This window comes from Salvia hispanica, chromosome 1, assembly GCF_023119035.1.
Source record: "Salvia hispanica cultivar TCC Black 2014 chromosome 1, UniMelb_Shisp_WGS_1.0, whole genome shotgun sequence".
Classification (NCBI taxonomy): domain Eukaryota; kingdom Viridiplantae; phylum Streptophyta; class Magnoliopsida; order Lamiales; family Lamiaceae; genus Salvia; species Salvia hispanica.
Window position 1 is genome coordinate 4,535,781 of NC_062965.1, and position 19,354 is coordinate 4,555,134.

At 36.6% G+C, this 19,354-nt stretch overlaps 4 protein-coding genes across 7 annotated transcripts; 2 read left to right on the forward strand and 2 right to left on the reverse strand.

Moving 5' to 3' along the window:
* The first annotated feature begins 52 nt into the window (after positions 1-52).
* On the forward strand, positions 53-6,474 carry LOC125201938 (acylamino-acid-releasing enzyme 1-like). Its single transcript, XM_048100238.1, has 18 exons — positions 53-225; positions 809-981; positions 1,102-1,411; positions 1,722-1,943; positions 2,023-2,232; positions 2,360-2,434; positions 2,558-2,693; positions 3,181-3,332; positions 3,424-3,506; positions 3,595-3,716; positions 3,811-3,889; positions 4,648-4,825; positions 4,913-4,973; positions 5,079-5,201; positions 5,388-5,585; positions 5,750-5,818; positions 6,083-6,159; positions 6,254-6,474. Exons 1-18 carry the CDS (start codon positions 68-70, stop codon positions 6,318-6,320), a joined length of 2,493 nt encoding a protein of 830 aa, XP_047956195.1. The 5' UTR covers positions 53-67; the 3' UTR covers positions 6,321-6,474.
* Positions 6,475-7,093: 619 nt separating this feature from the next.
* Positions 7,094-9,414, reverse strand: LOC125200609. Of its 2 annotated transcripts, none has more exons than XM_048098325.1 (3): positions 9,290-9,414; positions 7,879-8,564; positions 7,094-7,614 (listed from the first exon to the last, which is right to left on the reverse strand). In XM_048098325.1, exons 2-3 carry the CDS (start codon positions 8,551-8,553, stop codon positions 7,261-7,263), a joined length of 1,029 nt encoding a protein of 342 aa, XP_047954282.1. In that variant the 5' UTR covers positions 8,554-8,564; positions 9,290-9,414; the 3' UTR covers positions 7,094-7,260. The 2 variants fall into 2 exon arrangements, with proteins under 2 accessions (XP_047954282.1, XP_047954369.1); XM_048098412.1 differs by lacking the exon at positions 9,290-9,414 and adding an exon at positions 8,997-9,062.
* A 502-nt stretch (positions 9,415-9,916) lies between these two features.
* On the forward strand, positions 9,917-13,949 carry LOC125201514 (acylamino-acid-releasing enzyme-like). Of its 2 annotated transcripts, none has more exons than XM_048099662.1 (17): positions 9,917-10,016; positions 10,113-10,231; positions 10,326-10,638; positions 10,801-11,007; positions 11,079-11,300; positions 11,382-11,456; positions 11,544-11,679; positions 11,744-11,895; positions 11,976-12,058; positions 12,148-12,327; positions 12,415-12,595; positions 12,664-12,724; positions 12,795-12,917; positions 13,015-13,212; positions 13,319-13,387; positions 13,624-13,700; positions 13,775-13,949. In XM_048099662.1, the coding sequence occupies exons 2-17, from the start codon at positions 10,123-10,125 to the stop codon at positions 13,836-13,838; spliced, it is 2,250 nt and encodes a 749-aa protein (XP_047955619.1). In that variant the 5' UTR covers positions 9,917-10,016; positions 10,113-10,122; the 3' UTR covers positions 13,839-13,949. The 2 variants fall into 2 exon arrangements, with proteins under 2 accessions (XP_047955619.1, XP_047955620.1); XM_048099663.1 differs by having other exon boundaries at positions 9,958-10,016; positions 10,093-10,231.
* A 189-nt stretch (positions 13,950-14,138) lies between these two features.
* On the reverse strand, positions 14,139-15,650 carry LOC125201515 (uncharacterized protein At5g64816-like). 2 transcript variants are annotated; one of them, XM_048099665.1, is made up of 2 exons: positions 15,536-15,650; positions 14,139-14,719 (listed from the first exon to the last, which is right to left on the reverse strand). In XM_048099665.1, exon 2 carries the CDS (start codon positions 14,648-14,650, stop codon positions 14,267-14,269), a length of 384 nt encoding a protein of 127 aa, XP_047955622.1. In that variant the 5' UTR covers positions 14,651-14,719; positions 15,536-15,650; the 3' UTR covers positions 14,139-14,266. The 2 variants fall into 2 exon arrangements, with proteins under 2 accessions (XP_047955622.1, XP_047955621.1); XM_048099664.1 differs by having other exon boundaries at positions 14,139-14,753; positions 15,536-15,623.
* Between the last annotated feature and the right edge of the window lie 3,704 nt (positions 15,651-19,354).

Sequence of the window (19,354 nt, forward strand, 5' to 3'; positions counted from 1 at the left end):
AAAGAATCTAGCGAATGAGAGAGAAGTTAAATTAAAAAATTTAAAAAGCCAAAAAAAAAAAAAAGCAATGGTGAAGATGATAACGAATCTTAGACTACTCCGTCTCACTGCATCACTAACAAATCCACATTTATCCTTCAATTTCAACTCCCATTTCTCACTCTCGTTCTTCTCCAAACCTAAACTATTGTCCTCGTCTACATCCTCTCTCTCCCCCTCATCCAGGTACTCCCCAACTCCACTCAATTTGATTGCTTATTACGTATTTGAATGTCTTACTTCATTTCGCGAATTCGCTATGCACCAATTAACCAGTTTGTATATGACGCTGACCTCTGTTTCTTATCGATTTCTGTTTTATTAAAATTGTAAGCAATAGAGCTTCCTGTGGTGTATGTGTTGGTATTGTTTTCCGGCAATTTATCGGATCTTCGTCGCCTCTGCGTTCTGTTAAATTGCTGCCATTTTTGAATTGGATGGTTCTGTAGCTCCAAAGCTTGATCGTGATTATACAATTATGTTTCTTTTCCCTAGTTGAAATGTTCGTTTGAGAATTGTGTCATACATCTCAGCTTCATATGGATATACTTCGTTTTGTTACTGTGGAAACTATTTTCATTTGATTTTGATAATAGGAAATTAAGATTTCTATGTTAAATGATCGTACTCATAAAACAGTTATATGTGGATTAAGATTTTGTAGATTGATAGATTTTACTTTGCTTTTGAGACTTGTTCATTGAGAAATGCTCCACATTTCATATTTTCTGTCCAATTTGTAATCATGATTTACATGTGCTGCAACTAGAGGTTTGTCAGTTCGATCGGCAATGGACAATGCTGGTGGAATCCCCACAAAAGAAGTGCCAGTAGGTGTAGATGCAGCCGCTCAAGAAGAATTTGCTTCTTTGTCTGTGCTACTTCAAGAATTTTCGAAAATCTCCACCATCGATAAAGCATGGACCATCAAACCTCAGAATGGTATGATTGCTTCTGATTCGTCCCATGCTATTCCCTTCTACCTGGTAGTATTCATATATGCCCAAGTTTACTTTTTCGTTGAGTTTGACTTCAACTATTTGTTCATGAAATATGTTGCAGAAGATGCTACCAGTGCAATGTTTTTAATAGGTCAACCAGATCTTTTGTCCAACAAGAGGAGAAAGTCAATACTGACCAGTCATATATCGCAAAAGACTGACAACTCTGTGAGTTTTCGCTGGGCCCCATTCCCTGTTGAAATGACCGGTGTGTCTGCATTAGTTCCCTCTCCGTCAGGATCAAAGCTTCTTGTTGTGCGAAATTCTGAAGGCGACTCTCCAACCCACTTTGAAATATGGGGTGCATCTGAACTTAAGAATGACTTTGCTATTCCACGCAAAATTCATGGATCAGTATATACCGATGGATGGTAAACAAGCACTATATTTTTTTTTGGTTAAAAAAGCAGGCTAAGCCTGAACAAGCACTTTTTTTTCACTATAATGTATTCAGGCTGAGAAATGTGGAATAACTAATTGGAGGGTAAGAGGGTTCAGTCATTATTCTAGCATCCTATACTAATAGTAGGAAAATGTTTTAGCTTACATCAGCAGTCAGTAATGCTAAGTTTTATAATCTAAGAGGGGAAACGGAAGCTCCATGATCTATCCTGAATCCCTGATTGGCTGATTCTAACTTCCTTTCTGTACTTAGTTTAATTTCTTGAGTTATGGTTGCAGGTTCGAGGGTATTTCATGGAACTCAGATGAAACTGCCATAGCTTATGCTGCTGAGGAACAAGACCTCCCTAAACCAACATTTAATGCTTTTGGGTTAAAAAAGGAGGCTTCTACAGACAAGGATTGTGGTAGCTGGAAGGGTCAAGGTGATTGGGAAGAAGACTGGGGAGAAACTTACTCTGGGAAAAGACAGCCGGCACTTTTTGTTATTGATGTTAACAGGTTTACATGGTTAATTATGATTTCTAATGCTTGAGAAGCTGACTGATTCAGACCAAAACTGAAAACAAACATTCTGCAGTGGAGAGGTTCATGGTGTTGCTGGAGTTGGGAGGGAGTTAAGTGTTGGGCAAGTTGTATGGGCTCCATCAGTTGATGGCCAGCAGTATCTCGTTTTTGTTGGGTGGCCTTCAGATACGAGGAAGTTGGGTATCAAATACTGTTATAATAGGCCTTGCGCCCTGTATGCAGTCAAAGCTCCATCCTTTAAATCAGACACCGGTGTAACCAGGTAGCTAAAATTATAATACTACTAGTTTATTTAACTGAAGCCATTCTTTTTCATCTTACATTATGAAAACTTCAATGCGCTTCACTTGGCTTGGCACGCTCATTTGGTTTATTTCTGTTATTTTCAGAAGTGATGCAACTGAAGATTCACTGATAATTAAACTTACTCAGAGCATAAGTAGTGCATTTTTTCCTCGTTTCAGGTTTGTAGGCTGATAAGTACAATATACTGATATTTTAAATGTGTCATCTAGGCTCTATGTTCCTTAGTTTGCAAAACATCCTATAGAGAAGTCATTTCTTAATAATCGCTTTCTATTTTTCAGTCCAGATGGGAAATCCCTTGTGTTTTTGTCGGCAAAATCTTCTGTTGATTCTGGGGCACACTCGGCCACTGAATCACTTCACAAGATTGAGTGGCCTTTGAATGGGAAACTCGATCCTTCGAAAATTACGGAAGTGGTATGCTCATATTCTATTAGTGTCAAGTAACAAAAAGAATAAGCGAAGTAATGTGAATCTCATTGAATTTCAAATGTGTTGATATGTTCCTGTAGTTGATTAGAATATTCTTATATCCATTATGCCATGTTCATGGGAGGAAACTCTTGCATTATAATAAAGCTGTAAAACATTAAATTGCTGGAATACAGAAAATCAAATATTGCTTATGTTGAAGTCTTCATTTCGGGATCAAGAAGGAAATTTGGGGGCAGGAAATTTTGCTCGAATGCCAGCATTAACTCATTATTCTTCAATATTCTTAAAGAAATCTACCAGTTTAACTATATGAACTATTAAAACCAATGACTATTTATTTAAATGTCTTGGATAAAGTTGAATGAGCAGACTCAGTTGAAAACATCAACCGAGTAGAAGTTGCGGAAATCATGTGTATTATGATCTGCTCCCCGAAATTTATTCTTTGCCTATTCTTTGTTATCTTTAGGTTTCTGTTGTCATGTGTCCTGAGGATGGCTGCTTTCCTGGGCTTTATTGCTCTAAGTTACTCGATCAGCCATGGCTTTCTGATGGTCAAACAATGGTTTTATCTTCCATTTGGGGTAGTGTTCAAACAATACTTTCAGTGAATGTATTAAGGTAACTCAAGAGTTATGATGAATAGTCGATATAAAATACCTAATAATCTCCCTTCTCTGGGATAAAAATAATGCCTTTTTCTGATTTACAGTGGACAAGTATCACGAATCAGTCCTAATAATTCAAAGTCTTCGTGGGACATCCTTGCCGTAGATGGTGACAATATTATTGCTGGTAAGACAAAATACTGTATATCTGAAGCAGGCTATCCTTGTTCTGATTTAATCACACAAAATGATCTTTTATTTTTCCTGTGTTCAAGTATGCAGCAGTCCTGTAAGCATTCCTCAAATTAAGTATGGGAGTTTGGTAGGAAAGATATCCACTGATGCAAAATGGAGTTGGTCAGATGTTTCAAGCCCGATTACCACATGCTCTGAGAAGGTATCAGATTCATATATATTATACAAAGTCAAAGTTCTTTTTTATTTGACTTTGCTTCTCAAAGTCATGCTTTTCATGCTGAGATCTTTTGCAGGTTTCATCAGTGTTGGCATCACAACAATTTGACATCTTGAACATTCCAGTCAGGGATGTCTCTGAGAATCTTACAAAAGGTACTTAATAAGATGTTTGTGTATGATATTTATTTGGTTGCAGTCTTGCAGAAAATGGTGTCGATGACTATATATTTTAGCCTGGATAATTTTTCTGATATTGCTTTCTGGTTTATAGTGGATGACTTGTAGCTTTTAGCTGCACACCCGATGCTCATTTAGTCTTTAGTCAGAATGAGCCACCATGGGTATAGTGCAGTGTAGTTTAAAGCCGCATATTAACCAACTTCTGTCTGTTTCCTGGTGCCATGCAACATGATATGTAATTTTAGCATTTACACAGAAAATGAATGAACAGATTCACTATGCATGTTTCTTCTTGTATCCATTTGGAAAAAGTTAAATGTCGACCCAGATTCCATCAATATTTTTTAAGTATATGAGTGATTGATCATGTGCATACAACGTGCTGTGGCAACTAGCTTTTAGGATGCAAGTAGTGTTAGCTTTGAAGTTCATTATGAAAGAGTAGACTGTGTTAACTGAAATAGTGCAGGATCCCATCAATTACACGTAAATACAAAATCTTTTTCTCACTTATTTCTGTCGAGATAGATGATGAATCTGTCTCTACAAATATTAATTAACAAAGTCGTGCTACTCTAACTTATAATGAATGGACAGAGTTAGGATTTCTAATATTTTAGTGTCCGTTATTGCAATTATTTGTCTATGAAAAGTAGATGCTTTCCATTACATTGATTTCGAGATATTCTAATTGAATTATTCATGTCTATGAATTTTCGAATTTGTTCTAGGTGCATGCAAACCATTTGAAGCTATATATGTATCATCAAAATCTAGCAAGTCTGAATCGCCGGATCCGTTAATTGTTGTCATTCATGGAGGTCCCCACACTGTTTTATTGGCAAGCTATGCAAAGTCCTTAGCTTTCCTATCCGCACTTGGCTACAGCTTGCTTATTGTGAATTATAGGTACACCCCGGGCCCCCCCCAAAAAAAAAATTGAAGTTAAAGCTGCTTCTGGCTTGATTGCTCTCTAATTCAACTGTTGCATGGTAGGGGTTCTCTGGGATTTGGCGAGGAAGCATTGCAATCTCTTCCAGGACACATCGGGACCCAGGTACTTTTATTTATCTAGAATCATCAGTCATTCTTCCCCTTAGAAAATGGTTTTTTGATTTGGTGATATGTGAGAGGCTGCTCTGCATTCCTGGTGCTTATGCAGGATGTGAATGACGTACTCACTGCAATAGACTATGTTACTGGCAAGGGACTTGCTGATCCATCTAAAATATTTGTCGTTGGTGGTTCGCATGGTGGATTTTTGACTACACATTTGATTGGTCAGGTAGAATGACTCTTCTGCTACTACGTCTTTTAACAACTCTGGTGATAGGTGGTTGTTCTGAGCTACTCGGGTTTATGATTTGCTGCTTGACCACTACCTATGATAAAAATAATGCATCCCCGACTCCATCTATCTTATTATTTGAAGTTGAGTTACTAAATTTAGAAATTCTTCTTGTCTTATCAGGCACCAGAAAGGTTCGTTGCAGCAGCTGCTAGGAACCCCGTATGCAACCTTGCTCTAATGGTCGGCACATCTGATATTCCGGATTGGTGTTTCTTTGAGACTTATGGAAGTGATGGAAATACTATCTACACTGAATCCCCTTCTGCAGAACACCTGGCTGTTCTTCATAGCAAGTCTCCTATTGCTCATGTCTCAAAGGTATCGTAAAATTCAATCTGTTATTTCAATATTTTTTGGTCCTATTCCTTTTCACCTCGGGTATTTCTAGTCTACACGACACAGCGATGCATCTAGTCACATGTAAATACAGTAGTCAATCTACTTGAAATATTGTCCTCTGCTGAATTCTTAGTTCTTTCCAGGTCAAAACCCCCACGATTTTTCTGCTTGGTGCTAAAGATCTCCGCGTACCAGTATCTAACGGAATACAGGTAAGGCCTCGTGCTACATTCTTAAATTACAATGAAGTATATAAATAAATATGCCCATTGTGAAGTTTTCTTACACGCTTTAGTAAAGTTCAAGTGTAAATATCACGATCTAGCCCAACAAATTGACTGTTTGATGGTCACACTTTTGCGATACATAAAAGCCGTGCCACTAGAAATCTGAGTACAATTTGCATGCAGATTTCAACTTTCTACGACTTTTCTGGTACTGTGTCATCTAATTTGTTCTGATTTTTGGCCATGTAGTATGCGAGAGCATTGAAAGAGAAAGGAGTCGAAACTAAGGTTATCATCTTCCCCAATGATGTGCACGGCATTGACAAGTAAGGCATCTCTCCCTAATAAAGTGGTCAAAACCATGCTTCGTGTCTTAAGAAAGCGCAGTGTTATGAGTCTGATACATTGTTCTTGTTGCAGGCCACAGTCGGACTACGAAAGCTACCTGAATATTGCCGCGTGGTTCAACAAGCATCTCAAATCATAGACAGATTGCATCAAATTTTTCTTCTTATTGTTGGTACATTAATATTCATCTTTGTGAAGGGTTTTGTAATCTTCTGTGTTTTTACCAAATAGTAACAGTTTTATGTAATCATATTTTACAGGTCATTTTTCGAAGTTACTGACATTTTCTCTAATTGCAGTTAGTTTGAGTATCAATGATTTAAGGGTATAATATGTTTTAAATAATAATAATAATAATATTAATAATAAAAACATATCTCAAACGTCCTTGATAATTCAATTTCTATATTGAAACTATCAATTGGTATTTAAATGCATTACGAAAATACAATCTTATTCATACTCATACCACTACCAAAAGAGATTTACCAACGGAAAAGCCTGAGAATCCATTGATAAATAGTCTTACTGAAGGATTGCTGACAGAAGCTGCATGCCATCAATAACCTTGTCGCAAAAAGATTTTATTATTGGAAACATTTTGTTGTAAAATTATCGACAGACACCACAGTCAATCAAATCCGACACCATATGGGGTGTAAACGGCAGTGAGTTAACCGACCACAAGTCCGTTGATATTTCCTTGTTTCCGATTCAGAGCATTTTTCCGACGCATCTATCCATTAGTAAATCTGAGACCATATTTTTGTATTTTTGTTTATTCTGTATAGATATGTTGTTTTAACTGAACCATCATAGCATTTATAACCGATAAACAATAACCAACAAATGGAAATTATAATGGATATGTCTAAAAATTAATCCTTTACTGGATTCAATGTTTCATTTTGACTCAGCCCAAATTTTAAAAAACGTACAAATGAAAATGAGTGGAAAACGTTAACGAATAGAGTGCATGGGTCGATCATAACTTTTTAGAATCGTGAAGGGTGTGACTTGACTGGTGTGATTGTTGGGACATGATGAACTTTTCCACCTTCTCTTGCATCACTGCAATTTCATTTTTCCATTTTTGCGCTCTCAGACTTTAATTCCTTGTCCATTTCCAGGCGCAGTTCCTGCTTAAACTCTTTCCATACTTCTTGTTGCAATTCCTCTCTAAATTCCTCTCGTACTTCCTCCCGCAATTCCTCTCGAAACTCCTCTCTCAATCTCTCTCGCAAGGAAGCAACCAAGTCAGGACTCTCTACCGCAGTATGAGACGAGCTGCTACCTGCAGAGCTTTGTGACAAGCTCTCAATCCCGAGCATTCTTCTCTTCTTGTAAACCTTTACTCCAAAACCCTCATCTATACAGATTTGACTCAAATTTGGGTTCTCGCCCTCTGTCGCAACAATCTCTTGCACCCTCACCTAGTTAATAAGAAAGAAAATTTTATGTTAACAAACAATTATATATCTGTATATATTTATGTTATATAATCAACAACAATATTTGCATTTCTTTTATATGTATATCTCCTATCCTTAAAAGTGTGTAGTGCTTTGAATCATTGAATGAGACATACAAACAGTTCCTCACCGAGACACTCCCCTTGGCCACCTATTTATCAAAAATATAATAAAACATAAATTAATTTAAATAATCAACTGCATATCTATGTATAATACACTTACCATCCGTCGGGATCTCTCTGGGACCGACACCGACTTTCCTAGATGCTTGCATTTACTAGACACCCCTATGTGGTATGTAGAAGTTGCTCCCACTTCAACATCCATAGGAGTTTTGGCAGCTGATTCAATGATTTTTTCGCCTTTTTGAGTGTTGGCAGCTGACAATTCAATGATTTTTTCGCCTTTTTGAGTGTTGGCAGCTGATGATTCAATGATTTTTTCTCCCTTTTGAGTGTTGGCCACTGACGATTCAATAGTTTTTTCGCCTTTCTGAGTGTTGGCAGCTGATGATTCAATGATTTTTTCGCCTTTCTGAGTGTTGGAAGCTGATGATTCAATGACTTTTTCGCCTTTTTGATTGTTAGCAGCTGATGATTCAATGATTTTTCCGCCTTTCTGAGCAGTTGATGATTCAATGATTTTTTCGCCTTGGAACCTCCACAAGTGGTAATCCTTTACGAAACCAAACCTAGCAAGGTGATACCGAACTTCCATCGGATCTGTATAGCGCTTGTTATCACATTTTTTACATGGACACCTAATTCTGTGTTTGTCCAGATACGCAGGTTTACTACTTGCAACCTTGATGAATTCCTCAATCCCCTCCAAAAACCTTGGATTCCATCCACCCTCAGGAAGGTAACGCCTATACATCCACTGGCGACTCTCACTCATTGTTATACTTCCTAAACGAAAAATGATCGTTTATAAGATCAGTCAGAAAATTATCATATTTACATATGTATAGCATTAGAGAAACAATACACAACACACAATAGAATAGAACAAAATCGACATTATCTCCGCTGCTTCTTCTCAACAACAAGTCGGAGGAGCCACCCCAAACTTAGCCACCAATGCTCATACAAAAATGAGTGCAGTCATAGGCTTAAATAAGTCTTACCTTTGAAGCTTAAATATTCTCTTGAAACTATGCTCCTTCAATAAGAAACAACAGAGAGAAAAAGTAATGATCAAATGTATTGATCCATTATGCAGGATCTTCCATGTTTGATCACACAAGCATGCAGTTTCTATAGAGATTTCCAGTATTTTGGAAGTAACTAAATATCCAATAAATCTAAAGAAAAACAGAATTTTACAGCAATAAGGATGACCTATTTGATGCAGTTGATAGATTTCTAAAGCATCTTCTCATTTTCTAAAGCATATTCACAAGCATAGCAAAGTTTCCGTCTCAAGCAGTCTGCATTCAAATAATCAGAGTTTCTACGTATCAACCACAAGAAAAATTCGTAATCTAATTGAGTTTCCTACCAAAACCATCACATTCTAAGAAAAAAATACACGAGCAATTAAACTGCATTGAACGAATATAAATCGAATGTACGTAGATTAGAATTCAGAAGTACATTTTATCGGCGTGAAATCGAAAATTGCAGAAGTGTACCTAAAATCAACTTTCAACGGAGGCTTTCTGTTCTTCCGGTGGCGGAGCAATCGTCGGCGGCTGAGGCGGAAGTCGGGAGTGACGACGGAAAAGGGGAAACTGAGTTATGCTAGGGCTAAATGAAGAAGAAATGGAGCGGAACTGAATTAAAACGAACAAAAACACGAAGGATTTTCCGTTGGCGCCAAAGCCGTCGGTAAATAATTTTTTTTTTTAATTGAAAAACTTATTTACATCCGCCTCGGTAAAAATAAATTACCAATTTTATATTTTTTGAAATTATCTCCGTATCCGTGGTTAATTTTATAGTAAACCATAGTCTGCGGGTGCCCGAATCCGATCGGACTATCACCGTCGAGATTAGGTTGTTTTTTATTATTAAATTTTTTTTAAGTTTGCATAAATCATACAGAAAATGTAACAAGTGTGTTAAGTAAGTACTACTACATTCCTTCTTAACCAGTTTTGTTCTTTTTGTTCTCTGTATTTTTTTTTTTTTTCCTTTGATGTATATAAATCAATTTTGTAGCATTAAGACAAAACAAGATAAGATTCTTTCGAGTAAAAACAAAAGCAGCCATCAAGTAAAAAACAAACAAAAATAATAAAAATTCATAGGCTATGTGAATAATGATGAATGACATTGATTTGTAGCTTCCATCTCCAAAGAAGCCATCTAGAATTGTAGGTGAAGGAAAACAACTACTCTCAACTCTCAATATAAAAGGTAAGATTTGATCCTTTTCCAAATTCCTACAGTCGATACCTTTTCAAGAAACTTATTGCATTTATAACGAGTGTAGAATTTGGTTTACATTTGCAGAAATATAGCTATGGATCATGATGATATGGAAGAAGAATATGCTTCTATGTCTAAGTTGCTACAAGAATTCACAAATATTCCTACCATTGATAAAGCATGGACTTTCGAATCCGAGTCTGGTATTGTTGCTTCATGTTTATTTGCTCTACTTTTCATCCCTTTGCTTAGATTATTTCTGAAACATTTAGTATTTGTTCTTGTAATGATGTGCAGAAGATGCCTCCACTGCAATGTTTTTGATTAGTCAAACAGATCTTTTGTCCAACAAGAGGAGAAAGTCGATCCTATCGACTCATATTTCGCGAAAGATTGGCAGCTCTGTAAGTTTTCACTGGGATCCATTTCCTATAGAGATGACCGGTGTGTCCGCCATAGTCCCCTCTCCATCAGGATCAAAGCTTCTACTCGTGCGAAACTCTGAAGGCGAGCACTCTTCAGCTTGTTTCGAAATATGGGGTCCATCTCAACTTAAGAAGGTGTTTCCTGTTCCATGCTCTATTCACGGACCAGTGTATACCGATGGATGGTAAATATACGTTGTTTAACAAGTTTTTCATTTGCGTAAGGATCATTTAATAGTTAATGATAGATGTGAAATTTTGGAGGTGGATTGTGAGTGTATTGTTTCATTGAGATTGTGGAATTTGTTGACTTTGTAGCGTATCATTTCGATCTCTTGTGGTGGCAGGCTCGAGGGAATTTCGTGGAACTCCAACGAGACCTTCATTGCTTATGTAGCCGAGGCACCAGACCTTCCCAAACCAACATTCAACACTTTTGGTTTAAAAAAAGAGGATCATAATAGCTGGAAGGGTCAAGGTGATTGGGAAGAAGACTGGGGAGAAACATATCCTGGGAAAAAACAGCCGGCCATTTTTGTCATCGATGTTAACAGGTTTTACATAGTTAATCGCACGCTCTAGTGATTGAGAAACCGAATGATTCAGAAAACAAATCATTCTGCAGTGGAGAAATTCGTGGCGTTGCTGTTACTGGAGCTGGGAGGGAGTTGTGTGTCGGACAAGTTGTTTGGGCTCCCCCACTCGATGGAAAGCAGCAGCATCTCGTGTTTGTTGGGTGGTGGCCTTCGGATACTCGAAAGTTTGGCATCAAATACTGCTATAATAGACCATGTTCTCTCTATGCAGTTGAAGCTCCATCTTTTGAATCAGATTCTATTACATCAAGGTCAATTTATTAAAACTTGAGTGTCCTTTTTCATCAAAACAAGAATAATACTTATCAGTTTGTTTCTGTTATTATCCTCAGAAGTGATGCAGCTACAGATTCACTGATAATCGAACTGACTCACAGCATAAATAGCGCATTCTTTCCCCGTTTCAGGTTTGTAGGCCAATAGCTACGTTGTACTGATAAGTCTCATATTATACAGACAAGTCTTTGGTTAACAACTGCTTTCCATATCTTCAGTCCAGATGGGAAATCTCTTGTTTTCTTATCAGCAAAAACTAGCGTTGATTCCGGGGCACACTCAGCAACGCAGTCGCTTCACAAGATTGAGTGGCCCTCCAATGGGAAGCTCGGCCCTCTGACAGTTGCTGATGTGGTATGCTCATTTCCTATTAATGTCATTTAACAGAGAATTGGGAAGTGATGGTGTTCTCATTTAGGTTCCTGTGATCATGTGTCCCGAAGATGGCTGCTTTCCCGGGCTTTACTGCACGAGCTTACTCTGCAATCCATGGCTTTCTGATGGCCACACAATGGTTTTATCTTCTGCTTGGGGCAGTGTCCAAACTATACTTTCTGTAAATATATTAAGGTAACTCATAGTCATTCTGATCAATATCAATAACCAATATCCTTCACAATAAAAACAATGCCTTTTCATGCTCTTTTCAGTGGAGACGTGTCGCAAATCACCCCTGATAATTCGAGGTCTTCATGGGATGTCCTAGCTGTAGGAAGTGACAGTGTTATTTCTGGTGGGAGAAAATACTATTTCTGAAGCATGCTACTATACATCCCTGTTCTGATTCATCACATTTTATTTTTTATTTTTGGTGTGTTCAAGTATGCAGCAGTCCGATTAGTATTCCCGAGATCAAGTATGGCAGCTTGCTCGGAAAATGGAGATGGTGGGATGTCTCAAGTCCCATTCAATGCTCTGACAAGGTTTCATGTCTCTTGGCATCACAACAATTTGACATATTGAGTATACCAGTCAGGGATTTTTCTGAGAATCTTGCAAAAGGTGCTTGATAAGATGTTTAGATGAATCTGTCTTCAAAATATGAATTAACATAGTTTAACTTCTGTGCCTCTGGAGTTTGTGTTGCAGGTGCATGCAGACCGTTTGAAGCTATATATGTATCATCGAGGCATAGGAAGTCGTCTGAATCGCCTGATCCGTTAGTTGTCTTCCTTCATGGAGGTCCACACATTGTTTCGTTGGCAAGCTTCTCCAAGTCTCTGGCTTTCCTATCTTCACTTGGTTATAGCTTGCTTATTGTCAACTATAGGTCTCTCTCTCTCACTCTCCCTCATCCTATTTAAATTTAGGTTAAATCTAATTCAACTGTGACGGTAGGGGTTCTCTCGGATTTGGCGAGGAAGCATTGCAATCTCTTCCGGGAAACATTGGATCCCAGGTAGTAATTCTAGTGTTAGAAGATTATTTAGTAAATCTATTGATATGCTGCATTCTTGGTGCTTACGCAGGATGTGAGAGACGTACTCACTGCATTAGACGCTGTCATTGACAAGGGACTTGCGGATCCATCTAAAATATTCGTCCTTGGTGGTTCGCATGGTGGGTTTTTGACTACACACTTGATTGGTCAGGTAGGTTCTTCTTCTTTTAACAACTCAGGCCATGGTTTTATTGAGTCGTTCGGGTTTTATTGAGTCGTTCGGGTTTATTGAGTGCTCGTCTGTACAGGCACCCGAAAAGTTTGCTGCAGCAGCAACTAGGAATCCCCTATGCAACATTCCTCTGTTGTTTGGCACATCTGATATTCCCGACTGGTGTTTCACTGAGGTTTTTGGAAGCGAACGAAGACCTGCCTTCACGGAATCCCCTTTTGCAGAACACCTGGATCTATTTTATAGCAAGTCTCCTATTGCTCATGTCTCGAAGGTTATACAATGCTAGTTTAGTTAGAAATTCTGCTGCAAAACTCAGTCCATTATCATCTGCTCCTATCATCACCATCTCTGCATCAACTATACATACTCTTTCCCAGGTTAAAACCCCCACGATTTTTCTACTTGGTGCCCGGGATATGCGCCTGCCAATGTGTAACGGAATACAGGTAAGACCTCGTACCATAAAACACCAAATCTCCAACATGAAGTTGTGTTTACGCGTGTTTTAGTAAAGTTTAATGTTCCACGAAAGATGAATGTGATTTTACGAACCGGAGTATAACACTGTTTTCACCAAGTTATGAACAAGTCCAGCATAAGTGATCAAAGATTGAATTGCATCCATGATTCTTCAAATGTGATATCCAGCCACCTAATTTGCTTTAATTTTTCGGATATGTAGTATGCACGAGCATTGAGGGAAAGAGGGGTCGAAACCAAGGTTATTGTCTTCCCCAACGATGAACACAGCATTGACAGGTAAGGCGTCGCACCCTAATAATGTGGTCGGAAACATGCTTCGTGTGCTAAGAAACATGTTCTTGTTTTTGCAGACCACAGTCAGACTATGAAAGCTACCTGAACATTGGTATGTGGTTCAACAAGCATTGCAAATAATAGTATACTCCATTATTGTTGGGACACTATCATTGTTTGTGAAGAGGATTGTTGGGGCATTGTATAATATTGTTTGTCTACATTGATGTGTGGTTCCACATGCGTTGAACAGTTGTATGCATCTCATCTTGTCCATTTCTTTATCGAAGTTTCCTCCATTTGTTCAAAAAAAAGATTGAATGTGACATTTCAATCATGATTCACCAATCCCCACTATGATTTATCAATTCCCAGTTAAAATTTATTAATCACAGTAAGAATTTTAATAGGATTGATGCACCTAACATAATACTCAGAATATGACCTGCAATCAAGGGATTTCACATATATTTGGCAAAGTAAAAAACAGATGATATATCCATCCAATAAAGATAACAGCAAGAACATAACTGTTGTGGAGTTAATCAGATAACACAAAATCAAATAATTCAACGTGCAATGCGAGACTCAGATAATTTGAGGCACTCACTCTGGCATCTCCGGAGGCAAATGTCGTTCCAGTTGGGTACTTGATGTTGGTTGACACACACAGTTCGAGCACAGGCATCAGCACAAGCATCGAGCTCAGAAACACCACATACTGTAATGCAAGTATCAGGGATAGGATCCTTGGCGAAGGCTCCTACTTTCTTCAACATCCTCTTCGACGTGCAAACTCTCTCGCACACAAAAATGTCATCCCCGCTCTTCTCCCGGCTCCACGCACTTCTTAATCTTTGCTCCTCAGCATGTCTTGCTCTCGTTCGCAAAGCTCTACCAGCAATGATAACTGGAACGACAGCAGCCCCCAGCAGGGTCCATGCATCAACCATATTTTACCAACAAAAGATGTAATCTTTTCCCGTTCACTTCCTGGTTCGAGCAGCAGATGGCTTCCTATCCTATAATGATCTTATCAACATCACTGGTATCAAACTGTAGAAAACAAATATCTGCTTATTTCTGTTTATCAGAGTCAGACTAGCAAAGAGCACAGAAACCACAAATACAAGAAGATATAAGCCTACAATTCTCAGACAACGAGACACGAAGATAGTAGTTTTCCCAACTGTCGTAGCAAATCACCAGGTTCAGCTTAGAGTGATAGACCTCTTCTAACTGCCATGCTTTTGGCATTTGATAGATTGCCAATGCATAGTAATCTTAATAAAGAAGAAGCAATTCATAATTTCAAAATCAACTGAATCTACTCTCAAGACCTAGCAACGGGAATAAAAAATACAGCAAATCCCCTCAATTTGACCTAATCTTCCTTAATTCTGCAACATGCTCAGAGTAGCCTACAGAAATGAATGTCTTTGTTAATCCTATCATCTAATTGAGCTGCTGGAGTTAGGAAATCGACAGCTTTTTCTCTTTTCCTAGCCCCAATTTCAGTTTTCATTCAGCAGAGTTGCATTTGATTAATGGTATCAGTAGGATGAAAACAAAATGAAAAATCCCTACTCTCTCCTAAGTTCTTCAGTTAATCGAGAACATAAATTTTCCAGCATAAACTATCAATTCTCAAATGAATAACATAATTTACTGAGCATACACAGATAACAGAGAACGAACCAACAAGACAAAGGCATGCGAGAAAATGAATAGGAAAACGAGGGAAACGGTTGAGTGAAGATATCGATGCCTGAATTAAAGTAAATTCAACAGAAAAGCAAAACAAAAATTGGAAGATTAAAGAAGGAGATAAACCCTACCGGTGAAGATTTAGGTAGAAACAGAAGGGGAGTTGAAGATTTAGGGAGAAGAAGACTTCACTCTTCAATTGGAATTGGGCTTAACGGCTAAAAGGCCTAAATTTGGTGAGCGTATAATTTTTTGAATAAACAGTACTCCCTCCGTCCCGACTAAGATGACACATTGCTTAGCCAGCACGGAATTTTAGGAGTTATTGGTTAAAGTGTTTAATTGGGGAGAGGGAAGGTTTAATTGGAGAGAGGGAAGGTGGGTGTAAGTATTAAAGTAGAGAGATAAAGAAAGAAGGATATTTTAATAGGAGTGAGAAAAAGTGGTTGAGTGTATTAATTGTAGAGAGAAAGTTACCAAAAAGGAAATGTGTCATCTTAGTTGGGACAAACTAAAAAGGAAAACATGTCATCTTAAGCGGGACGGAGGGAGTAGTACTGCTATAAAATATATCATTCTTTATAGGACATTTGACATAAATATAGAGCAGATGTGTGATCAATTGCTAACTTTCTTAGGTTGTAATTTGCTAACTTCTCAACACAATATATTAAAAATGTCAACACGATGACATTAAAATGTCAACACATAATTTTGTTGAACTTCAATATAATGTGTTGATATTATGTGTTGACATTTTGATGTCACTGTGTTAACATTTTTAATATACTGTATTGATGAGTTAGCAGAGTTAACAATTTAAATAGTTAGCAATATAATGCACCCCATATGAAGTATTAGTTGAGTTTGTGTTTTTTTGGATGGCTAATTGAGCCATTCTTTTTATGGCAAAGAACGCCAATCTAAATGTAATGTCTCGTACTCAAAGGTGACGTTCGGTTTCCTAGATAAAATAATACTAAGATATAATCTAAGATTGAATTGTGAGATTATTTTAGTCATAGGGGATTAGCTATGGCTAATTATCTCATGATTATCCATCTAAGATTGAATCTCATGAACCAAACACACTATCTATTTAATTAGGGAATACAATCTTGCAAACCGAACACCACTAAAGAGTACTCGTCCCAGAAAGATTGTCTCATTTCCTTTTTCACACTCGTTTTGCAAAAATAATAATAAATAGTTAAAGTCGAGACAGAGTAAAGTAAAAGAGAGAATAATGTAGAGAATAGTCTTACCTACATTATTATTTCTCTTATTTACTCTCTTTCAACTTTACCTATTTATTATTATTTTTGCAAAATGAGTGCAAAAATTGAACCGGAACAATCTTTTTGGGACGGAGGAAGTATTATTTTATCATCCCAAATTAGATTTATTAGTTACTCATCCTTAAATCTATAATACAAAATCCTCAAAAAGTACCCTCACTAAATTATTGTTCATTTTGTTTATTCGTGATTTATGTATTTTAATATGATCATAAAAAATCATACTCCTAATTTTTTTTCTTTTAAGATACTATTATAACAATCAATCAATCTAAATTTCAAAATTAAACAATTCAAATAATTAAGTCATCTTATATCATAGTAGTATTAATCTTATCTATGGCGTCCGCTAAACTTAATCCTACAAGTACAAAGATGACTTAAGATTAATTTGGTGCTAAATCCAGAAATGCTCATTGATTATTAATTACTCCCTAGACTATTATTTTATGGTTTCTTTAATACGATTTTATGATTCACTTTTATTTTAACTAACAATTGTTAGTTAGGTCTCATCAATCTATTATTAAGGTTTATAACAACCTATAGTTTTAAATTGATAATTACTTCAGTCCGTAGGCATATAATTATAAGAAGGATTTATTAGTTTGTAGAACATTACATCCTTACAACCATTTTATACTGTCAACGGAATCATTGTCTAATTATTGACCTCTAATTAAATTGATAATGGGATCATTGTCTAGCCATACTAGCCACTTCATCTGGCATTCCAATTATATTAAGAGGAAATAAGTTAGAACTTTTTCTATATTTAATAAATTTGAAATGATAATTAATAAACATCAAAATGGAAGGGAATGTCTCAAATTTTGAATTACTCCCTCCGTCACACTATAGTTGAATCATATTCTTTTTCAGACCATTTCATTATATTTGAATCATTTCTTTTTCTTGATAAAAATCAATATAGTTTATTCTGTATCATACTTTATTTTTTCATATACTTTATTATCTCTTCATTATCTATTTTATCATCTCTTATTTTATTTTATTTTCATCTAACTTATTAAACGTAACATTCTTAATTTTTTTCACTCAAGAAAATGTCTCCACTATAGTCCGGCGTTTGAATAGAGTATCTTTTACTATCACATTCTTAAGTTTCGTACTCAAGAAAATGTCTTCACTGTAGTGAAAATGGATGGATGGAGTATATTTTACTATCAATACTTTGATTATCAACTTATTCTATGCGGATTCGCGAAATTCACTCTGATTCACACTTTTTGTTTTTTCTATAAATAGAAACTTGATTATTGATATATAAATTGTACATTTTAAATAATGAATAGCTTTGTAAATCTCACTGATACATTACAATAATAATGAAAATCTTCTATGTTTGTGAAGTCTCTTCTTTCTCACCCAAATTAATGTAAGGATGGCTTTGTAAAAGAAGTCCAATATTCAAAAGATACATGCCAATTTCCACTTGGATACAAGTTTAATTAATTTCGTCTAGTCAGCAAGATTCAAAACCCTATTCTAATTTATATTCAAATTTTTATATGAAATTAATCTCCAATTTGAAAATTATACTCTCCACTTGGAGGGCAACTGACTTATTTAGGAAGAAAAAATTGGTGTTGTGAATATCATCAATTCATCATTAATAATTTTTCTTTCACCATTTCGGGAAATATCGATTCAATATTTTGGCCTAGAACAACGCACATTAAATTGTGTTAAATTATGCTGATTTGTTGGTTTTTCTATACATGTGAGTTGTGACAAACTCCAATAAGCATACACGGCCGAACAACTTTGAGGACTATCAAAATTTTCTATTCAATTTGGACTTTTGAGATGCTATCGACCCCTCATGTAGGGTTCTCTACCCCACACGAACCAACTTCCGATTGTCTCCATGTGACTACTAGAAATTAAGAAGACGGGAAGGAGAATTATATATACTATATAAGACAATCGCAGCCGAACTTATGCTCGAATTTATAGAAACCTAATAACCCTAATAAAATTGTAGTCTCACACTTTGCACTTGCCTTTCCCTCATATTATCGGACCCCACAACGAACATTTTCTGGATTCGTTACTACTTGGAGTAACTCCTCTTGTGCTTCTTTTTGTGCTAGCCACCAAGTAAGAATCTTAGTAGGCGACATTTCAAACCCCAACCACAACCATGCCATCCACAAATCACATCCATTATTTCTGCAAGTGGCTCAATTTCATCAATTTAGCAAAAAACCATTCACTCTACATTTAACAGAAGTTATTTATGCTACTACAAAACTGAAAACTTGTTACTCCAACACATGGCAATAATTTTAGATTAATTTTCATGCTATCTGCAACAATTATTTTTTGACAAATATTCTCTTAATATTTAATTGACCTTTCATGTTATGATTGGGGTGGTGCATTATTTCTCAGGAGCCACTGAAAGTTTGAGGTTTATGCCCCACAAACTGAGTTGTGAAATGACATAAAATCTATTCATTCATTTCTACATCTCTTCCTTTTTTCCTTCTTTGTTTTTTTCTGGGATCCCTGCTGCCATGTTTCTTGCATCATTGAACTCAGCCACTGTCTTATAGTACTATAAAAATAGGTTGTTTTGTGATTACTAACATGATTCTTGCTTCCCTAATTTGAGATAAAGAGAAC

Bases quoted from the DNA above. Each gene is read 5' to 3' on its own strand.
- LOC125201938 (XM_048100238.1), top strand. From the start codon at position 68: ATGGTGAAGATGATAACGAATCTTAGACTACTCCGTCTCACTGCATCA. The intron at 4,826-4,912 runs GTACACCCCGGG...GTTGCATGGTAG, and splicing joins TTGCTTATTGTGAATTATAG to GGGTTCTCTGGGATTTGGCG. The intron at 6,160-6,253 runs GTAAGGCATCTC...TTCTTGTTGCAG, and splicing joins GATGTGCACGGCATTGACAA to GCCACAGTCGGACTACGAAA.
- LOC125200609 (XM_048098325.1), bottom strand. From the start codon at position 8,553: ATGAGTGAGAGTCGCCAGTGGATGTATAGGCGTTACCTTCCTGAGGGT. The intron at 7,615-7,878 runs GTAAGTGTATTA...CTTATTAACTAG, and splicing joins CAGAGAGATCCCGACGGATG to GTGAGGGTGCAAGAGATTGT.
- LOC125201514 (XM_048099662.1), top strand. From the start codon at position 10,123: ATGGATCATGATGATATGGAAGAAGAATATGCTTCTATGTCTAAGTTG. The intron at 10,639-10,800 runs GTAAATATACGT...TTGTGGTGGCAG, and splicing joins CCAGTGTATACCGATGGATG to GCTCGAGGGAATTTCGTGGA. The intron at 12,725-12,794 runs GTAGTAATTCTA...GTGCTTACGCAG, and splicing joins CGGGAAACATTGGATCCCAG to GATGTGAGAGACGTACTCAC.
- LOC125201515 (XM_048099665.1), bottom strand. From the start codon at position 14,650: ATGGTTGATGCATGGACCCTGCTGGGGGCTGCTGTCGTTCCAGTTATC.